Raw genomic sequence first — 21,180 nt, 5'->3', positions numbered from 1 at the left:
TACTGCTAGGTGCGCAGGTTGTTTATAAAGGGCGCGGCTGACAGGCTGCGGCTGTCCTTAATTGCTAACCAGGGCGGCGGCCGGAATGAGGCGCAGCTGATTTAGAATTGCTCTGGGATAGTACACTGAGTCTATGACACGGCCGTGGGCGTGCCTGGTTGTCATGGTAACGCGCCCCTCCCCCTGAGGTGAGACCTGACACACTCCACAATGTACACGTACTATGATGAGTATATTGGTTAAGGGAAGCCCCACTTTTTGGATGTTGGCAATGAATATCTGCACAGCTATAAAATAATCTCACTTATAACTAATTTACATCAAGCAGAAACATTGAAAATGTGTGATTTTGAAGCAATGCAACAAGCATAACTTTTGCCATGTGTCTGTCAGCATTACATCAGCACAGTGTAGCCAGAATGTCAGCACATAACTTCAAACCGTAACTGATTTAGCTCCAAACAAGAAGTCAGATATATGCAACGTATTTGTTACGTGGACGCCACTTGATACACGTTTACACTTTGAGTTGAGATCAAAATGAAACGGCTTGTTGTGTCTCAAATATAGGCCTTTTCTTATACATTATGTATAATAACAGAGAACTTGAACCACTTTTTACTGTTCCACCTGGCCTCCCTGTTTTGGGCATGTCATTATAGTCTAAAAGTGTTACAAATAGTCCAGAAATAAGTGGATAAGCTCACAATGCACCGTGATCTTGTGGACGGCACATTTTGCCACACGTCGTCAAAATAAAATGGGCGTTTAAAATCATTAAAACGCAAAAGAATGAGAACATACAGTACATGCATATAAAAATGCTAAATATGTGAAAAAAATATAAAATAGTAAATATTTAGTTTGGTTAACACAAGTTTAGTTTTTCTGGGAATAAAACAAAAGGGGATAAAAGCGAATCGTGTTTTTGCACAACAAAGACTTTATTTATTTATTTCTCTCCACCCCCTCCACAGACGGATGTGCTGGTGGTCAGCTGTGACCTGATCACGGACGTAGCGCTCCATGAGGTGGTGGATCTGTTCAGAGCTCACAACGCCACCCTGTCCATGCTCATGAGCAAGGCACACGAGTTCACAGAGACCGTTCCTGGCCAGAAGGGACAGGCAACAGGTAACTTAACAGGTTTCTGCTTGATGATGGTGTCAACTGATTGTTACATCAAAGCCGTATATAGCAGAGCTGGGCGATTGCAGCTGGGCCATGAATAAAAATATGACTTATCTTTTTACCAAATACATTCATATCATTAATGTTGATGCTATGTGGCTGCACAAGCATAATGTTTTTGGTGACACTTTGATTTTACTGTGTACCGCACTTTGGTCAATCTCAGGCGCGTGCCTTTTCAAGCATGTCTATTTTAATGATCAATCAATCGATCGATTGATTGATTTTTTTATCAATGAAACTAACGTAGTAAAAACTAATTTTTCAAGGTTTTAACAACAAAACTCCATGACATTTAGTGTAAAAAATTATAATAATATTTACACAATCAGCGCCCGGATTTCTTTCAAAATAGAAGCTCGGGGTGTCGGGAAGATATGGCCGCTTTTACTCTGTAAGCCCCACCCCCCTTCCGTTCCAGACAAAAACCAGGAGACTGTGTGTGTGTGTGTGTGTGTGTGTGTGTGTGTGTGTGTGTGTGTGTGTGTGTGTGTGCGCCTGTTTAGCAAATCTGGCCAACACTGGCCATGCCGAATCACACACGGTGTGTCCTTTCCATAAACTTCACTTGAAAGTTACGTTTGGCAAAGTTAAATAATTGTGACAACAGCGAACGCTGAAGGATCTGTCTCTTCTCTGCGTGGCATGTTGTTTCTGTCGCCTGTGTGCCGTCAAACACGCAGTCGAGTGCAAGCGCTGTACTGTAGCTCCGCCCCCGCGCCCCAGCCGATTTACAAGTCCACCTCACGTCACTGTAGCAACACTGTGTGGGTTTATAGGTCAGCTCAGCTGTAGAAGTTGCAGGTTTTTTTAATGCAGTACCTGCGAGGCGCGTATAGGGGTGATGTGACGGCCCCATTTCAAAGCCATAAATTAGCATTCCTATACGGCCGAGGGCAGCTTCACTAAATGGACAGGCGATTGTCTGTGTGTCCGTGATGGACGAGTTGTCAATGGAATGCAGCCCAGCTATTGTTGTCTGGGGGAGGTGTTACATTCATTCCATTTCATTGCCGGCACACTTGGGCATTTCAGACGGCACACTAAACTAAAGGCACACAGGTGGTGAATCACTGCCTTAGATTACGCGCACCGAGCCTTTCTCTGTGAACGGTAAACAGGGGAAGTGAACGACAACACGCATGCACGAAAGAGCAAGGAGTATGGTGCAGAAGGAGAGGCCAACTAAAAAAAAATCAAGAAAAAAAATCAGAATATTGTTCTCTCGGGATGATATAAATGAAAATGCGCTAGGACGTGTGTCGTGTGTACACGTACACTAGCAACCTGTCGGTTGGATTAGTTAATGGGTTAATGTTATATTATTACTAAAATATATTTTTTATTTATTATTTGGGGTATTATTTGCAGTATCCTCACGGCCCGCCAGTGGTGGAGAACTGCTGCGGCTTAGAGTATATATGAATATATGCAGCGCTGGCCCAAACACATGAACGCGCTGGTCCGTTGACTATCGTTGTGCACGTTCATGATGACACGTGAACGGCTGTTTCAAAACGTGAACGCCGCTGTTTCATACGTGAACGCGTGCAATGATGGTCAACGGCCAGCGCATTCATGTTATTGGGGCAATCAATCCCAGAATGCACTCTGTTCCTACCCGGAAGGAGGAGTGAAATCGCCTCATGCGCTTTTGATCAACTTAATGCCAGTGGATGGTGAGGAGAAATCCGGTGCCGTACAACCTTTTGTGTATTCACATGACCCTGATGAAGATCAAATAGATCGAAACGTTTGTCAGAGAATTTTCAATAAAGAACGTCTTTCTTGTACCTGTGGTGTGCAGTGGGCTCCATCCAATATCTACTGAAGTTTCTTTAGCCCAACACCCAGCCTGTCGACGTGCGTATTCTACGTCCGCTCAACGTTGTGTTTTTTTCTCCCATCATGCAGCGGAGCGGAGGGACTTTGTGGGTGTGGACGAGTCGGGGAAGAGGCTGCTGTTCATGGCCAACGAGGCTGACCTGGAGGACGGACTGGTCATCAGGAAGTCCATCCTCAGGAAGTAAGTTAGCCAATCTGCAATCCATTATGACGCTGGTTTTCAACCAGTGGTCCTCGAGGGGGTTCCAGGTGGTCCCCAGCTAAATGACGGAGAGTCGGTAACCAAATGGATCTTTAACACATTCCATCCGGAATCCAATTGACGGATGCGCTAGGACGTGTTGTACACGTCGTCCTAGCGCATCCTCAATGATATCAGGTGAGAGAATAATATTCTTAATTTTTTCCCTTTTAAATTTTTGAGTGAGACTCTTCGCTCTTCGTTCATATTAGCGTCCCGTTCACTTAGCTGTTGAAAAGAAAGAATGCCTCGTCTCTCCTAATGCAGGGCGCTCTCCGTGGTTTTGATCTGATGCATATACTAAGCGCTTCATTTCTGACTTCTCATCCGCCTCTCGTTCAAAATATGAACGCTTTGGATTATTTATTTATCGTATATAAATGAAAACGAGAGCAAGTTAAGCTAGCCTTTCCGGCCACCCCAGAGCTCCTATTTTGAAGGAATCCCGGGAATGATTGTGTTAAACCATTTGGTTTAATTGTACACTCTCAAGAGTTACATTACCCTCGGTATCCAGGCTTTTATTTTCATTCGCTGTGGCTTAAAAAAATTGAAATTTAAAGCCTGGGAGAACGTGAGACGTTTCCAGGTCTAGGAGTGGGAGTGAGCTACAGTGCAGAGGTGCGTCCCTCTCGATAAAGTGACGTCAGTTTCCTCCGCAGGGGGTGCAGTGGCCGGTGTCGAGTCGGTCGGACCCACGGTTGAGTCAGTCGAGTCAGCGTTTCCAGAACTATCCGACCGACTCTCCCTCAGGTTGTCGGACTTGTTGATTGACCCGTTGAGTTGAAAGTCTGACGATCGATCGAATGGTTCTCAGGATATATAAATACAGACGGACAGAGATTTTGTGCATTCATAGTAGGCATCATAGACATGGGCTTCATAGAAAGTGATATTTTTCTAGATAGTTTAAATGCCAATAATAAGATCATAATTATTTTTTTCCACATTGGATAGCAAACGAGGAGACGTGGGACAGCTGTTTTCTTCACAGCCTCTCGTGTGCTTATAGCTCAGTCTGTACAAACATATCACGCAATGATGGAATGGAGTTGTCACAACTCATTAGAGACACACTTTATCACTAACTGCACACGAGGGGAAATAGCACATGTAGTGTGTGTGGCTATATGTGGAACTGTTACAGTAAAACTAACACTGTACAATGAGTGTACAAAGGTAACCAAATGGACCCGTATGGGTCCCTTATGTTACATGTGTATGCTCTCAGAGTTGCAAATGGATAGATTAGCCCTGAGGGTTTTACTGTGTAGCTAAAATGGTAAACCCACATGCAGCATATCTGAAGATGCCCCGCAGAGTCTATAATATACCCAATGGCTGTTTGGTATTTTCCCCAAAGACTCAAGTCAAAATGGATCCATATAATGTAATATAAAGCTCAGATGTATATTGTATATAGCAAGTACCCACAGTTGCTTTACAGTACATAAAGAAAAGGAAGGAACCACATTTTTTTATATGAAGGATCCAATAAAACGAACAGTCTAAGCATGAAGTAGTACAAGTGTTATTGCCAAATTGCAGAAAAAACTCAACCAAATGAAATGAATGAGAAATACATTGTCTGCATGATTTTAGATTTACTAGTGTGGCCAGTTTGTGTTTAAGCCATAACCAGCCATGAGGTGGATGTTCAACTCCACAATGCAAAGATAGTTTCAGGTGCGTGGTCCACGACAAATGCATAGATTAATTTGGGCTGGTCCTTGACATAAAAATGTTTCACACAACATAAACGACATTTGACAGCAAGACCAAAATAAGCAACTACACTTTGACACAAAACCGCAGCCCGCATCTACCAATATATATATAGTGACTTTTCAGAAGTTGCTTCTAATAAGAGAACATGACAACACTGGTCCTCAGTCCTACAACTGGCTCTTTCTGATCCACTAACAGGACCTGCTGCTCAACCTTACAGCTTATTCAAGCCGCAGTTATACTTGCTTGCGTGTTGGTGCCGTGCTCAGTAAATATCAGATATACAACCTCACAACGCGTCACAAATTTGACACGTTGTGAGCTTGTAGATCTGCTATTCACGGCATGCAACCCCAACTCGCAACAAAAATCAGTCTTTAGCCACTAGCTCATGTTTTCTTTTTACTTCCTCCGCCTTTATTTTCTACCTTTTTTTTTTCTCCACATGAGTGGGATTTTCTTTTTCCTTTTTCTTCTGAGAGGCTTTAGTTAGTGTGTACAGTGTTTTAGGTGGTGGGAGGTTGTGTGCACACACCCACACTTGGATTGGGTGCCTCTCTTGTTAGGTCTAAGCTCCCTTTTAAGCCCTTGCATCTGTGTACACCACCATGCATGCTATCTGAGGTCTGGCTTCAGACACTGTTTAGCCTGTTCTTGTGAAATGGACCTTCTTGCAACAAGGACACTCAACTCAAATGGATCAGTAAGGGTCCATTTGGTTCCGTTTGTACACTCTGTTCCAAATGGATAAATGAATAATACCGAGGATACTACTGAGAAGGCTTTGAGAATAGAATAGAACTGTGATTGATGATGGGTTCTATCTCAAAACCCTCAACCAATTAAACCCCAGCATCCGCACTGTGGTGGAAAGCTTCTGCGCGAAATAGCAGATCTACAAGTTCACAACGCATTGCAAACGCGAGACTTTTCAGCTTGTCGATCTGATTTAAAAAAAAATCCCGGCGAAAGCTTTCTCCCTCCACAATAACAGAAAACAGAGAAGGCACTAGCACAGAGCCCTGAGGGACTCTGCTCGACCATTATGGGGTTTAAGTGTTCAGTAAGTTACTGTGCGAGCCCTGCTGGGTCCTTTTTGGTCAGTCACTTCATTGGGTGTTAGTTCTATGCCAGCAATGGGGAAATAAATAAGGTGATTTTGGGGAGTGCCTTTTACGGTGGTATGATGATTACTTGGACGGGTGTTATAACTGATAGTTTGACTAAATCTGGATGCTTGGGGGCGGGTTTTAAATACTGGCCTGTAAACTCCAAAGTGTGTGTGTAGTGTGTGTGTACATGTGTGTGTGCGCCGGTGGTTTGGATTGCAGTAACAGTCAGAACGCTCTCCGTTCCGCAAGAGTGTTTGGGTCTCTATACGGTCTCTCAAGTCCAGCGTTACGTGGGAGAGCGTGTGTTTTGGGAGCTCGTAAATACTTCAGGGAGCCAGAGGAGCCACTGTAAATGCTGGCCTATAAGAGAAGGAGCTGAAGCAGCTGCTAATGGCATGCTTCTATACACGGGGAAATCCTCCCGCACACACACACACACACACACACACACACACACACACACACACACACACACACGCATAACGAGCATTAGCACATCATGGCGGGACGGTGAAATGAGGTGCACACGGTGACCGAGAAACCCACTCCGACACATAACACACACCCGTCCTCACACGTTGTCACAGCGTTGTGGCAACATATCGAGCTTTACAGTTAAACATTCACGGGCTTACGGTGAAAGACTTATAGCCCGCCGGCCGCCTCTCACCGTTTATACACACACACGCCAGACAGGGCACATTAAACTGTCACCGAAAAATTGCTCGACATATTTATAGTTCATAGTGTAACATAGTAGAATCCAGTATTTTTTGGCAAAACTTTGATGGTTGATTTGATACCCGGGCTGGACCGGCTAGTAGTTTACTTAGCTTCAATAAATGTACACGTCTTTGAAGTTCTGCGCACCGCAACCTTCACAGCTGAGGAGGGCCCCTCACACACACACACACACACACACACACACACACACACACACACACACACACACACACACTCACTATCAGCCCCTTGCATGGTGAGCAGTCTGGATTTGTTCTCAGTGTACACATTGTCTTGGGACTTAGTGTGTTAGACTAAGCAGCCTGTTCAGTCTTGTGACATCCGTCCCCAAAGCTTTTTTCCCCCTCTAGAAAGGTGTACTCAGCCTCAGCCCTTCAGCTCAGTAGGTTTTCCTATACTTTTTTGTATCTTCTGACCCCTTAAATGAATAGATACCTAAGACTCTTCCCTTGTTAGTTCACAGTGTCCCTTGCGTTATCCATCTATTTTAACCTATACACAGGTTTAATGTTTGTCTTTAGTTCAATGTTTGTACTGTAAACGCCACTGACAATGAAGGGAAAATGTACGTCATAATGTGCCTCATTACGTCATATTGTCCGTGGCAAATTAAAGATTTTGTTTTTATATAACGTCATCATGTTTTGGATCACAAGTCCAAAATGTTTCGTCAGGTAGTGAACGTCAAATTCTAGGTTGTACAGGTAGTGAATGTCGGCGTCATCTTGAACAGATTTAATGTATTTCTGTTGTTGTCATGGCTGCCAGTTCCCACCTGATGTTGTGTGGGAGTCCAGACTGCTCCAGACCATTCTGAATAACTGCTAGTGTGCATAACGTCTTCAAGCTAGGGCTTAAGTGTAAGATATGTAAGATGAGGTCTGGTCCAAAGAGGATGGTACAATCTCCCACAATGCACCAGCACATTCTTCCCAACCAACCCGGGCCTTTGCCCTTGGGCTCCACCTTCGTCCAGGAGAAGGTCTTGGAATTGAATTTCCACATATCATTGATATGCCGTCTCAGACCATAGTTGTAGCCACCACATATATACAGCTCTCCATTGTAGGCAAAAGCTGCATGGCCGTGACGTTGTTCTGGAACAAGCTGTGCAGAAGGTGTGCTCAGCCAGTGGTTGGTCTCAGTGTCAAACACTCTGATGTTGTTGTCCTGGTGCCCAGCGCCTCCAAATACAAACATCTTTGTCCCGATGAATGTGGCGGAATGGCATGATGAAGCAGGTGGTGGAGTGCCACTGGTGATAATTAAAGCCCATATCATTGTAGTGGTGTCCAACATGTAAATATCATTAGTGGGTCCAGTCACCTGGTTGCATCCTCCATGGATAAACATGAACTTCTCCAAGGCACAGGCTGAGTGGCAAGCCCTCACCCCTGGAACCGTTCCAGATACGTTGGGCTTGAACCATCTGTGGGTGTCGACATCAAATGCATAAAGAGTGTTGTCCCAGTCCCCCGTGATGGTAAACCAGTAGTCATCACATTTAGTCTTACAGTTCATCATCCCTCCCCAGATGTATACGATATCTTCTATCAGTACAGCTGTGTGTGCTTGGTGCATGGAGGGAACCTCAAGAGAACACTCTTCTCTTCCAGCTGTCACCGCGGGCAACTTCATCCAGGACAAAGTCACTGTGTTGAAGACGTGCACATCAACCTGGTCCTTGTTGTCGTAGGTCTTCTCTTCATAGAAGAACCCTCCAAAGGAATACACCTTGTCCTCCACTGGTCCAGCAGCACAACCAATGTAGAGGTGGGGTGTCTGTGGTCCTCTTTTCAGAGGCACCGACCAGCACAGCATCTCTATCTGTGTCTGTGTGTGGCTGTTTGACTCTCTCCGTCGAGCGTTGACTGGCTTAGCCCAAACTCTGTTCCTGTCCAACACTCTGGGTGTGAGCACCGTCTTATATAGGCTGACACAGCTGTGGTCTGATGTCACTCATAACACAAACTGATGCCATGCATGTGGAACGACACTGATTTGCGCAGGTGTTCTGTCATAATACGCATTCATTTTAACGACACTGGTCTCTACTGTGTGTGTGTGTGTGTGTGTGTGTGTGTGTGTGTGTGTGTGTGTGTGTGTGTGTGTGAAGTGAGGTGCGCTCTTGTCGTCGTCCAATAAAAAATGAATATACTTATTCATGAATTATTTGTTAATTACTTATGTTATTATCATTTAACCATGATACAATGTTTTAAAAAAACTCATCTTTTCACCATGATTTTTACATTGCGATTATTATATATTTTTATTAAACCGATTTAAATTGTTACCAGTTTGAATCGATTTGCCATAAATCGTTACATGTCTAGATTGCCTATGGGTCAAGATATCAAAGTTAGTTGTCTCTTGGACCCATTTAGACCTGATGACGATTGTAAAAAAACGCCTTAAATCCTGTGTGAACGGAGTGGTGCAACCCCCCCCCACCTCTCTCTCTCTCTCTCTCTCTCATTAGCAGGCAACAGTGCAGCACTATCCCTCTCTCTGTTTCTGGCACAACAGCGCCCCTACTGGTACTCATAGTCATATACTGGTGCTCATTAACGGACACACAGGTGGGTGAACAACACATAGGTGTATAGGTGAACACGGACATTGCTGTTCCTTGGAGTGGTTGCACCACTCAAAAATATGGGTCTTTAAATAAGGAGACATTACACGAGGATGCCTCTTGTAATGTCCTGTAGCGCTACATGCCCCAAATAATGTCCATCGTGGAGGCAGGGTGGTCCACCCACCTCCTGGAGGCAGGGTAGTCCACCCACCTCCTGGAGGCAGGGTGGTCCACCCACCTCCTGTTTCCACTTGAAGTTTAAGGTTAAGGTGAGCGGAGAGCTCTCGTTTCCCTCCCATCTGCTGACATCATTATATCATATTACTACCAGCAACGCTTCTCCCGTAGGCTGTTGCGTGCTCTCACTTCGTGCAAGAAGAGCACGTCATCGGACTATTTTCGCCAGAAAATCGTTGGCGTCTCATGCTCCGACGTTTGCCGAATCCATCATTTAATGTCAGGCGCAGGTGCACTTGGCTCTTAAAGGGAGACGACACTCTGATTTACGGTATGACGCCCTAAAACACACCCATGAACAATAAAGCACCCTAAAACACACCCGTGACACTCTGATTTACAGTATGACGCCCTAAAACACACCCATGAACAATTCAGAGGCTTAAATGCAACCCCTTTCTGTCTTGCACCTCACTTTACGCCCAGACTCCACCCATTACAGTCGTCCAAATGTCCAAAAATCTAAATAATAGAAGGCTTCTATTATTTAGATTTTGTGTGTAGGCTATATATATATTGCTTAGCAGAAATCTAAATTCCAAAATAAAATATAGGTAAAGATAATTGGAAATATATTTTCATGGACGGAAATGACGAACGGATGACGGGCTATAAGTCTTTCACCGTAAGCCCGTGAATGTTTAACTGTAAAGCTCGATATGTTGCCACAACGCTGTGACAACGTGTGAGGACGGGTGTGTGTTATGTGTCGGAGTGGGTTTCTCGGTCACCGTGAAATACACCTCATTTCACCGTCCCGCCATGATGTGTGTATGTGTGTGTGTGTGTGTGTGTGTGTGTGTGTGTGTGTGTGTGTGTGTGTGTGTGTGTGTGTGTGTGTGTGTGTGTGTGTGTGTGTGTGTGTGTGTGTGTGTGTGTGTGTGTGTGTGTGTGTGTGTGTGTGTGTGTGTGTGTGTGTGTGTGTGTGTGTGTGTGTGTGCGCGCGCGCGGGATGATTTCCCCGTGTACAGAAGCATGCCATTAGCAGCTGCTTCTGAGATTGTGGAATAGTTGTATGGCTACACGAGACTACCCCGCTAGCACATAATAAATATATATATATATATGATGATATATATATATATGATATATATATAAAATTTCCAGTCACTGTATGTAAAAAAAATAAACAGACCAACATCAAGTTGAGATATTGACATAATGTCATGTCCATGTTAGGAACCAGACATGCCTGTATTTAATCATCTTGTCCTTCGTCCTCCTTTCCTTCCAAGCAGCCAGCCAGTCCACCCAAAATACCCCATCAGGATGTCCTTATGTCGGTCCATCCCACCACCAACCTACCTTTCATTGTCCAACCTTGAGCCTGCTCTATGTGCTTGAGATCTTCTTCTGCTTCTAGATTTGACAGAGTGCGACACCCAGCATACAGCTATGTACAGCTCCAACCTTAGCCAGCCTGCATGGGATCGCCCCCCTGTTCTATCTCCCTACTAGTTTCCACAAGTTTGAGGTGTGTCAGCTCACAACATTCAACACATGTGAGAGTGTTTCGACCCATGAATCGATTAAACAGTGTGAAGAACCCAGGCAGACTCTTCCCTCGTACATTCCAGCTTAGCTTTCCACACCCTCTCACACGCGACCTGGCCACGGGCCCATTTGTTGTGTGATGTAAACTGTCTTGCGGAATACTGAGGATATATACTGAGATGCGACTTATTCCGTAAACTCCAGACATTTCAGAGGAAAAACGAGTGGATGTGAAGGATGATGCTACGGTTTCACACAAACGTAGCAACAATAGGGTTAGGTTAGGTTAGGGTTAGGCTCACAGTGTGTCGCACTGCGAATAGTGAAAGTGGTTAAATATGTCTGTGGGTTTTATAAATATTTAACAAATGACAAGAGCAAGTATTACAAGAGCATCGGATCCTTTGTAACACTTTTCCATTTCCTGAAAAGTAAGGGTTGTGGACAGATTTACACCAGGCAGCGACGACATACTGTATACAAACACGTGCATGCGCGCACACACACACATGCACGCAAGATAGTTGAACTTAGAACAAAGGCTGAAAAAAAATCCAATTAACTTGAGTTTCTAGTGTCTCATTCACAACAAAACAAGGGAATGACGGAATAGATTTAAAAGGCCCTTCAACCATAAATAAATGTAATTATAAAATATTCAACAAATACATAAAAATAAGGACATTACAAGCTGTTCTTTCTACATTAAGGTATTTTGGTGAAGACCGTTGCATGTGTCTGGGGGTCTCCCTCTGTGTCCAATTAAAACGCACCACTGCCTGCGCACACATTCCAAGTCTGGTGGAAATAGCCCCGCTGCATTGTGGGAAAACCAGGTGGGAGTTCTGTTTTTGGTTTTTTTCCCCCCTAAATAGCAGTGGTTCTCAAAGTGGGGGTCCAGGGACCCTCAAGGTTCCTTGGCGGGGGGGTTCCAAATGGAACCCTTACAGGTCTGTGACTCTCAGAGTTATCGGGGATTTTGAAATGAATTAAGGTTTGAGAACCAACGCCCTATAGGAGTTCACTACTAGGCCTTCCTCTGGCCAGGCACGACTTCTTTGTTTCATTCATTCATTTATTCGTTTGATTTATTAGTTGTTTCTTCATGCCAGCCCGTATTGATTTCGTTTCTTGGAGCGGAACCAAACCTCTGGATGATTTGCCAGGCTGGTTTTGGCTGACAAAAGTTTCCGCTGGTGAAGGCAAAACTTTTTTTTTTTGATGGTTAATCGCTTTAAGTCTTTTTCCCCTTGGCACTTATGAGAGGGGTTCTCGTACGACTTTTTGATATTCGGGTGGTAGGAAGTTACAAGGAAAACACACACAACCACACAGAAGGAAAAAGCAATGATGTCACAGCGCAAGGATGCAAAACGTGGTGGTGTTATGTTTGGGGTACAAGTATCACACATGTCCCCCCCTCCCGTCCATATTAGGGCAGACATGCAGCTCGCCCCCCGAGATCAGTCGAGCGTTTTCTTTAATGCATCGCAACATGCGTTTATGTGACTTAACTGTGGCCCACGGAAGACATCAACAGCTCTGAGCAGCGAGATGCAAAACAAAAGGGATCCCACAGAGTCTGCTCCCTCCGGAGGGAAATGAATGCCATAGATAATGGCTAAGCTCTATTAAGCCTCTATTTGGAAACCAGACTAATGAGGACCAAGTCATTCAGCTGCACTTGAGTCATGTTCCTTGGTGGGGTTTTTTTTAGCTGTAATTAAATAAGACATTACACCCCCGTGTGTGTGTGTGTGTGTGTGTGTGTGTGTGTGTGTGTGTGTGTGTGTGTGTGTGTGTGTGTGTGTGTGTGTGTGTGTGTGTGTGTGTGTGTGTGTGTGTGTGTGTGTGTGTGTGTGTGTGTGTGTGTGTGTGTGTGTGTGTGTGTGTGTGTGTGTGAGAGCGTGTGTGTGTGTGTGTGTGTGTGTGTGTGTGTGCGAGAGTGTGCGAGGGAGAGAGTGTGGTGTGACTCATCTCCCACTGTGGACTTTAGTAGTACTTTAGTAGTAAGTCATTAAGTCGTTGGTTGAGTCATTCCTTAGCCCGGGGAGCTTGGTAAATTCCTCCTCCTTTCTGCGCCGAGGCTCTACATCGACTCTTACGACCGCCACACACGATAGACCGTGTTGTGTTGTTGGACGGGAAAGCAGGACGGCTTTCATTTCCTGGCAGAGATGCCGAGGTTCTTCTGGTTCAGCTGATGTAAATGCAGAGCAATGTTTGTGCTCTAGGAACCGGGTCAGAGATTTAGATGTGTTGCGTAACCGTAAAGGTGTGACGTGATGCATACGTGAGTGAAGTCATCTCCTGTTTATATGTTTAATTTAATATACAGGACACCTGAGGACACCCTACAAGTCAAGTAAAGCCCAACACACACCGACGCGACGCGTTGCCGCGCGGCGCCGCCTGGAAAATAGAACTGGTTCTATCGGCGCGCCAGGCGACGCGGCGGACGGAGCCGTTGTGCGATAGGTTCATTGAAAATAATGGAGGCGGCTGTTTTGACGCGCGGCGGTCGCAGACGGTGTGTGATGGGCTTGAGACGCGCGAACGCAGCGCGTTTTTTTTTAACTGTATGTACGTGTGCGTGCGTGTGTGTGTGTTTAAGTTATCTTTACGTTTTTTTTTTAAGTTAAGTTTTTTTAAGTGTGTGTGTTGTGTGTGATACAGCTGCGCCCTCTGGTGGTGGGCCGGTGGTGTTACAGCGTGACGCACACACAGACAGACAGACAGTTTAGGCCATCTTCACTGCGTTCGCAATAATTCTAAAGGAGCAATAGTGTGTTGATACAAGACACACAGCATCCATTTTGCTCTTTCTCGCTCTTCTGTGTGCATCTTCATGTGATCAATTGAATGTCAATCTCACAAAGTGCATATGCGTGCGCTCCACCTAATTCTAGACTAGGCTTTGCCCCTCCGTACTGTATTAAGAAGTATTAGGTGCCTGCGGGGCGGAGCATTCTATGCGTTGAATGTTCGCTAGAGCCCCCCTCCCCAAGGCAATGCCACCATGGAGTAAACTGGCGTCAGTGTCATCAGACTATCCACCTCGGAGGAAAGTCTGGTGGGGCGTTACCAAGTCTAGAGATGGACGTAGTGTTGAATCATGCGGTCCAGTCCTCCAGAACGGAACAATTCCTGTAGTCTTCTTGATTACTGAAGCGAAGGGACTTACACATGTCGAAAGGTGTGTTAATTTATCCTTTTGTATTGTACAGGTCCATTTGGTTCCATTTGGACACACTCGGAGTTAAGTTAACGCTCAGGATTTTGTGCACGCAAACTCAAACGGGTAGATGTTCATGCACACGCAAACATGCATGCGTGCACACACTCAAACGTGTCCTGTACGAAAGAACGTGCATGCCTGTTGCACAGGCACAAAAACAAATACTGCAGAGGCATGTCTCTCTCTTACACACACACACACACACACACACACACACACACACACACACACACACACACACACACACACACACACCAGATATCCCTGGATATCTTGCCTGGTTGCTCAGGTGGCTGCCCAGGTGGCAGCAATGATGTCACATGTTTGGTGTTCCCGTTAATTCTACCTTTAGCCCACCACACACACACACACACACACACACACACACACACACACACACACACACACATAAACATAAACATAAACACACACACACACACGTAGTCAGGATATGCTAACATATGAGATATTGCATGAAGAAGCACATTGGGACCGTGTGTGTGTGTGTGTGTGTGTGTGTGTGTGTGTGTGTGTGTGTGTGTTCGCGGGGGTCATCTACTGGTTGGTAGGTTAGACACATGTCCTTTATGCTGTTTAATAGTAGGGCTTACAGTCATCATAATTCACTGCAGATTTGTTTACACACACGCACACAGTCGTGCACATACACACACACACACACACACACGTACGTACACGCGTGCGCAGAGTGTGATTTATTGCTTTCAGCATCTGGTTGTGAAATCTGCGTGACCAAACACTCCTCCTGAGTCACTCTCAATGTTTCATAGTACATTCTGCAGTCAGGACCCAGGCCAGGATCAGAGTGGGAGGGACAGACGGAGAGGAGAGGAGAGGAGAGGGAGAAAGGGGAGGATAAGCAAAGGGACGGACAGCATTGAAAACGGAGGGACAAGAGGTGGAGAGACAAATGAATGTGTGGGGAGTTCTGATGTAGACCCCCAGAATCGCCCATCCACGGCCATTTCTAGATTTGCGATATCCGGCGTGCGACTGAAGTACAAATCGGGACTGAAAGATGGCGGTATAGGCGGAGGGAGCGTTTGTTTATTGCAGCCCAAAAAGACGAGATGGTTTTCGTTGGCTCTCGCTTCATAAATGTCACTTTCTTAACACACCACAGGTTGTTAGAGCGCTGCCTGCGTGTCCGGCACACACGCGCGCACACACACACACACACACACACACACATACACATACACATACACATACACATACACATACACATACACATACACATACACATACACACATACACACACGCACACGCACACGCACACACGTGCGTGTGCATTTGTCCTGTGTCCGTGTTGGACATAGTGGAGGCAGTAGTTCTAGGCTGGGGTGGGGGTGACACGTCCCATGTACGTACCATGTTGCCAGAGGACAGAAGACAGATGTCACCGCGCTGTGACTTTTATGTGGGCGCTGAGCCGTCTCTTGCCTTTTTATGACATGGTCTTGAGGAGGAGCAGTCCACCCTCCGAGTGGTTGGAAATGAGAAGCAAACCGTGAAAACTGTGTGTGATGAAAATAATTGTCTCGGTAAAGCTTTTTCGTCGTAATTGCCCATTGTAGAGAAATGGGGGGAAGAAGAAAAAATAAAAGTTCCCCAGAAGTAGTAGAATGAAGGCAACCGCACTAATGAATGTTGTTGCCTCTGGCTTTGATACAAACATGCTGATCTTCCCTTTTCTTTGTTTTTTGTTTAAGTTTATAGTATTTCAGTTTGGCTGCACTTTTGGTTAGTACGTGGTGAGTTAGCCCTCTTGGGGCAGGTTGTTGTTCCTTTTTAGGTTCACTGTGTCCGTCTGTCCCCATCCTCTCTTTCCATCTTCCACTTAAATCCCCAAACAAGGTATCTTGAAGATTACTGCCTAGACTAGCAGTGGTTCAGTGGTTCTAGAACTTTCACAGTCAAGTCCCAACTGTCAAGGAAGGACTCCCACATTCATATGTATTTGGCTGCGGACCCCCATCTGAAAATGTTTGGTGCGATGGACCCTGTTAAAAATAAAAACAATATCGGATGTACAAGCTTGCAGTGCGGCACAAGGTGACGCTCCCATTGGTGTCACTTTAGCCACTTTGTCCACTTTCTCCTCATTGACCAGAACTAGGTCTCTGTGGCTTTTCCTTCCTATAGCTTGTGGATCTGCTACTTTTGATGCTTTTGTAGTATGATCAAGTAGGGCACAAAAAGTTAAAACATGGAGATAAGAGAGGTTTCTGCTCGACAGCAACCACATATTACGGACGGTGTATTATTTATTATTAAATGGTTAAATGTCTCTCTCTCTCTCTCTCTCTCTCTCTCTCTCTCTCTCTCTCTCTCTCTCTCACCAGACATCCAAGATATCACATCAAAACAGGTCTGGTGGACGCTCACCTCTACTGCCTGCGCAAGTCAGTGGTAGACTTCCTCAACCTCAACAAGTGAGTTTACCCAGTGTGTTCTCACTACATGATTACATGAAACCAAGAGACTACACACACACACACACACACACACACACACACACTTGAAAATTAACACGCGTTCATTGGCGAGTCGGTGGAGCTGCACAAGGCTTTGAAGGGTCATTTTAGCAGGGTATTGCAGCGAGGTGTTAATTTGTTTTACTATGTGTCACCAGGCAGGCTGTAAGGCCTTTAGCCCCTTCAGACAGACGCTGACAGGGGCACACATCAGGTACTACTGGCCACTGCCTGTTATATACATACATCCATCCATGCTGTTCACTGTTTAGACCCTCTCCATCACTACACTAAATGCTTGTTTGACATTTGGGGGCGGGGACATTTCCTTGTACCCCAGTGTGGTTAACAGATGTGTTTTTTTTTTTTAGGTACATTGATAAATTGCGATATTATCAAACGCATACGTATTTAAAGGTTAAAATAAGTGTTAAAAAGCTCTATATTGCCATTGCTATACAGTAGAGTCTAGAGTGTTTGTTCAGTAACAGTATCCTTGTCTCTCCAGTTTTTCATTAAACTGAAAATGCATTTTCAGATCGGGATAACAATTTTTATCCAATCAGGATAGGATACAGATTAAACAAGAGGAATTGTAAGTGATGACACAAATAAATGAGCAGACCAAATTGTAACTGGAACACTATTAAACAATAAGCTGATAAGTGGCTACTCTCTCGTGATTTGTCACCTACATGAAAATGTATTTTCTGTTTTTTAAAGAGCTGGAGAGTGGAGAGACAATTAAGTAGACCCCTGTTAGTGAACAAACACTCTATAGCAATGATCTATCAAAATATAGTGATTTAACCTTTTAACTAAACAAAAAAATCACAATACCCTAGCTTTAATTTAGACCAGAATTGATCATATCCCCCCAGAACATATCTGCGATCCGGCGATAGAAATGAATGAACCGATTATTTTATATATGTGAGATTCACTTCCTTGGCCTACTGGCTATACAACACATTTGGTGGTGATGGGTCCAGCGATTTCTACTGTAGATTGCTTGCTCGCTGTAAAAAACGTCATCGTTTTTATCCAAGAAATAAAAAATAAAGTTTGGGTCCAGAAAATGTTGTTGCCCAAGGTCAAAAGTTTTATAACTTGATAGAGGATGTAATTTGACCAACTCTTGGACTAAACCCCATAGCCCAAGAGATCATGCTCAATCACAGACACACAGTAAAAAAAAATATATTTTTAGTTCGTCATATGGTGGCGTGTTCAATGTGGCGCCATTTATACTTCATTCCGCCACGGTGTCGCGCAGCGGATCTACACACGCATAATGCGTCATGCCGCGATGGCGTTGTGAGCTTATAGATCGGGGGGGGGGGGTTCATCCTATTTAGTTTTGTGTTGCACGACACGACACGGCGCTCAAGCAAATATAAATCAGCCATTAGCCCATTCTGACCGGGAACCCATTTTGGTGTCAGCATCATGTTATGCTTTAGCTATTGAAAAATAGCAGATCTACAAGCTCATAGCGCGCCACTCGGTGGCGCGCTACGAGCTTGTAGGTCTGCTATTTTTTGAAAAATCGAAGAACGACTGACATTTTTTTGAATCTGATCTCAGGTCAGAATGGGTTAATCAGACCAGTGTGTGTCCAGTGGAAACCTCGTATGAATCTGATCTCAGGTCAGAATGGGTTAGGCAGAACACGCACAGCCCACCGTCTTCTGCAACAGCTTCTCCATCAGAACCACATGCAGCTGTCTTCTTCCTCCCCGACGCCTCCTCCTTCACATCGCTGCTGTCCGGGGCAGAAAACACTTATCTCCATATAGTTTGACTTTTCGTGGGGTTTTTTTTTTGTGATAAACGAATGCCCTATACGTACTTCGTCAGTGTCGTGCAAAGGTTGGAAGACATTGCTGATCTACAAGCTCACACAACACGGCGCATGGCGACACTTTTAGATTTTAGATCGCCTACTTTCGCTAATTTACTTTTATTTTTTATGATTTTTTTCAATTGAAAGGAAAAGTATATGCACAGTTTTGGACATATGAGGTTTCCACCTGACAGCAACGATATCTTAAATATTGAAGAATTCAGTTTGCACACCCACACACACACCCATGCACACACACTCATAGATGCATGCACGCATACCTCCCCCCCCCCCCCCCCTCCCACACACACACACGTGCAGGCCGATATAAATGTTATTTTTATCAGATCAGCAAAACACTCACCCAGCCCCCCCATCCCCCGACCTTGCACATCATCCTTCATGTTTTCTTGACTTATTCTTTTAACTCAATTCAGCTCTTCTATTGAGCTTTTTTTTTGTTTTTTCTTCCATTACTCTTCACAACTCTTTCTCGGTCATCGTCCCCCCTCCTCTCTCTCTCTCTCTCTCTCTCTCTCTCTCTCTCTCTCTCTCTCTCTCTCTCTCTCATTCTCTCTCTCTCATTCTCTCTCATCAGCCACTGGGGCGCTCAAGGAGAAAAAATGGACAGAGTAACTGTTGTTTGGCTCCCTTCATTCAGATGGAAATTACAAAATCTCCCCTTTAAAAAGAAAAGCGAGAATGAGCGAGCGAGGCAGTGGAGAGGGGGAGAGAGAGGAAGCAGAGCACAGTGGAGGGAGAGTGAGAGAGAGAGAGAGAGGGAGGGAGGTGGAAGCGAAAGGAAGGAAGGAAATAAATAAAGTCTTTGTTTACAATGGGGAGTGTAAAAACACCATTCGCTTTCATCCCCTTTCTTTTATTCCCAGAGGGAAAAACACAACTACTGTGCTATAGCAATTATGACTGGGTAACACTTGTTTATTGAACGTCATTGGCACAGGTTAAAATACAATGATTATCCTATTCTAATTAACCCATTCTGACCGGGCACCCATTTTGGTGTTGGCATCATGTTATGCTTTAGCTATTGAAAAATAGCAGATCTACAAGCTCATATCGCGCCACCGAGTGGCGCGATACGAGCTTGTAGGTCTGCTATTTTTGAAAAATTCGAAGAACGACTGACATTTTTAGAATCTGATCTCAGGTCAGAATGGGTTAATCAGACCAGTGTGTGTCCCGTGGAAACCTCGTATGAATCTGATCTCAGGTCAGAATGGGTTAAGCAAACCTCTGTCTGTCCTGCATGCCCCGTTCCATGCGCCGTGTATTAGCTTTAGTTTTGTCAACATCGGATATTCGGAGTATAGAAGCTATTGTTGCCATTGTTACAGCCCTGCAAGCTATGGGATATCAAACTGCACATGCATACAGCTACTGTTGCCGTCATGCACACACACACACACACACACACACACACACACACACACACACACACACACACAGAGGACTTTACTTCAATTTCACATACTGTACATTATGGGTGGTCGGTGATGATGAACATGCTATTGAATATATTGGAAGGGGTCCTTGGGGTCAAAAAGGTTTGGGACTGTTGTTGCTGTACAACACACAACCCTGGGACTGTTGCTGTTGTACAACACACAACCCACAGCCTGTTAATACTTTGACTGCACATATCCATCATGCTGTATTATCTGTATGAACCTGTGTCGGTTTACAGTCTGCTTATGAACCAGTTTTATGATTCTTTTTTTTAAATAAATGGATTATTAACCGTTCTCTCTGCTTCTGAACACACTGCATGATATCTTATTGCACCAGGTCTATCTCTTCAATCTGTGGAGCGTTGCAATCCCTCATCCTATTCTAGGCCAGTGTAGGTTCTTAGTGTGGGGTCCGGGGGGGGGGGGGGGCCCAGGGGTCCTTGAGGGGGTTCCAGGGGGTCCTCCTCCCCAGCTAGAAGATGGATTGATGGTTAGGAACCAAATGGAACCCTTAACGGAATATACAAATGAGTTCCTGAGGAACGCTGAGGGTGTAAAGGCAGTGGTTCTAAGCTCCTTCAGTGCTTTGACCTTTTAACAAAAAACTTAATTGGCAGAGTTTCTACCTAGCCTGCAGCCCTTGGCAGTGTTTTTGAGCGTTTTTTTTTTTTTTACTAATCTTTCAAGACCCACGGAATATGTTGTTGTAATCACCAAATATCTCAAAAGAAAGACGAGAGTCTGTGTCACGGCAATGTTCCGTTCTTTGTTACTGGCAGTTGAATATAGCTTTGTTTTCACCGAAACGCTGTCTGGGAACAGAAAGCAGAAAGTAAATAAATGCTATAATATTATAGACTGAACCGTCTGGATTTTTCTTTCTATTATTTCCAGGTGTACACTTCTTCGGAAGAGTACACTGAAAACACCACATGACGTATACATGACATGATGT

General features: G+C 44.7%; 1 protein-coding gene across 1 annotated transcript in view; it reads left to right on the top strand.

Moving 5' to 3' along the window:
- The window catches only part of eif2b3 (eukaryotic translation initiation factor 2B, subunit 3 gamma), a 68,457-nt gene that overhangs the window by 26,488 nt on the left and 20,789 nt on the right, over positions 1-21,180 (top strand). Inside the window, exons 4-6 of the mRNA XM_080778472.1 lie at positions 978-1,134; positions 3,106-3,217; positions 16,779-16,868. Coding sequence (XP_080634598.1) covers positions 978-1,134; positions 3,106-3,217; positions 16,779-16,868 — 359 coding nt within the window. The remainder of the gene's footprint in view (positions 1-977; positions 1,135-3,105; positions 3,218-16,778; positions 16,869-21,180) is intronic.

This window comes from Protomyctophum bolini (genome assembly GCF_963924005.1).
Source record: "Protomyctophum bolini genome assembly, chromosome: 12".
Lineage (NCBI taxonomy): Eukaryota > Metazoa > Chordata > Actinopteri > Myctophiformes > Myctophidae > Protomyctophum > Protomyctophum bolini.
This window is presented reverse-complemented; position numbering and strand designations above follow the sequence as displayed.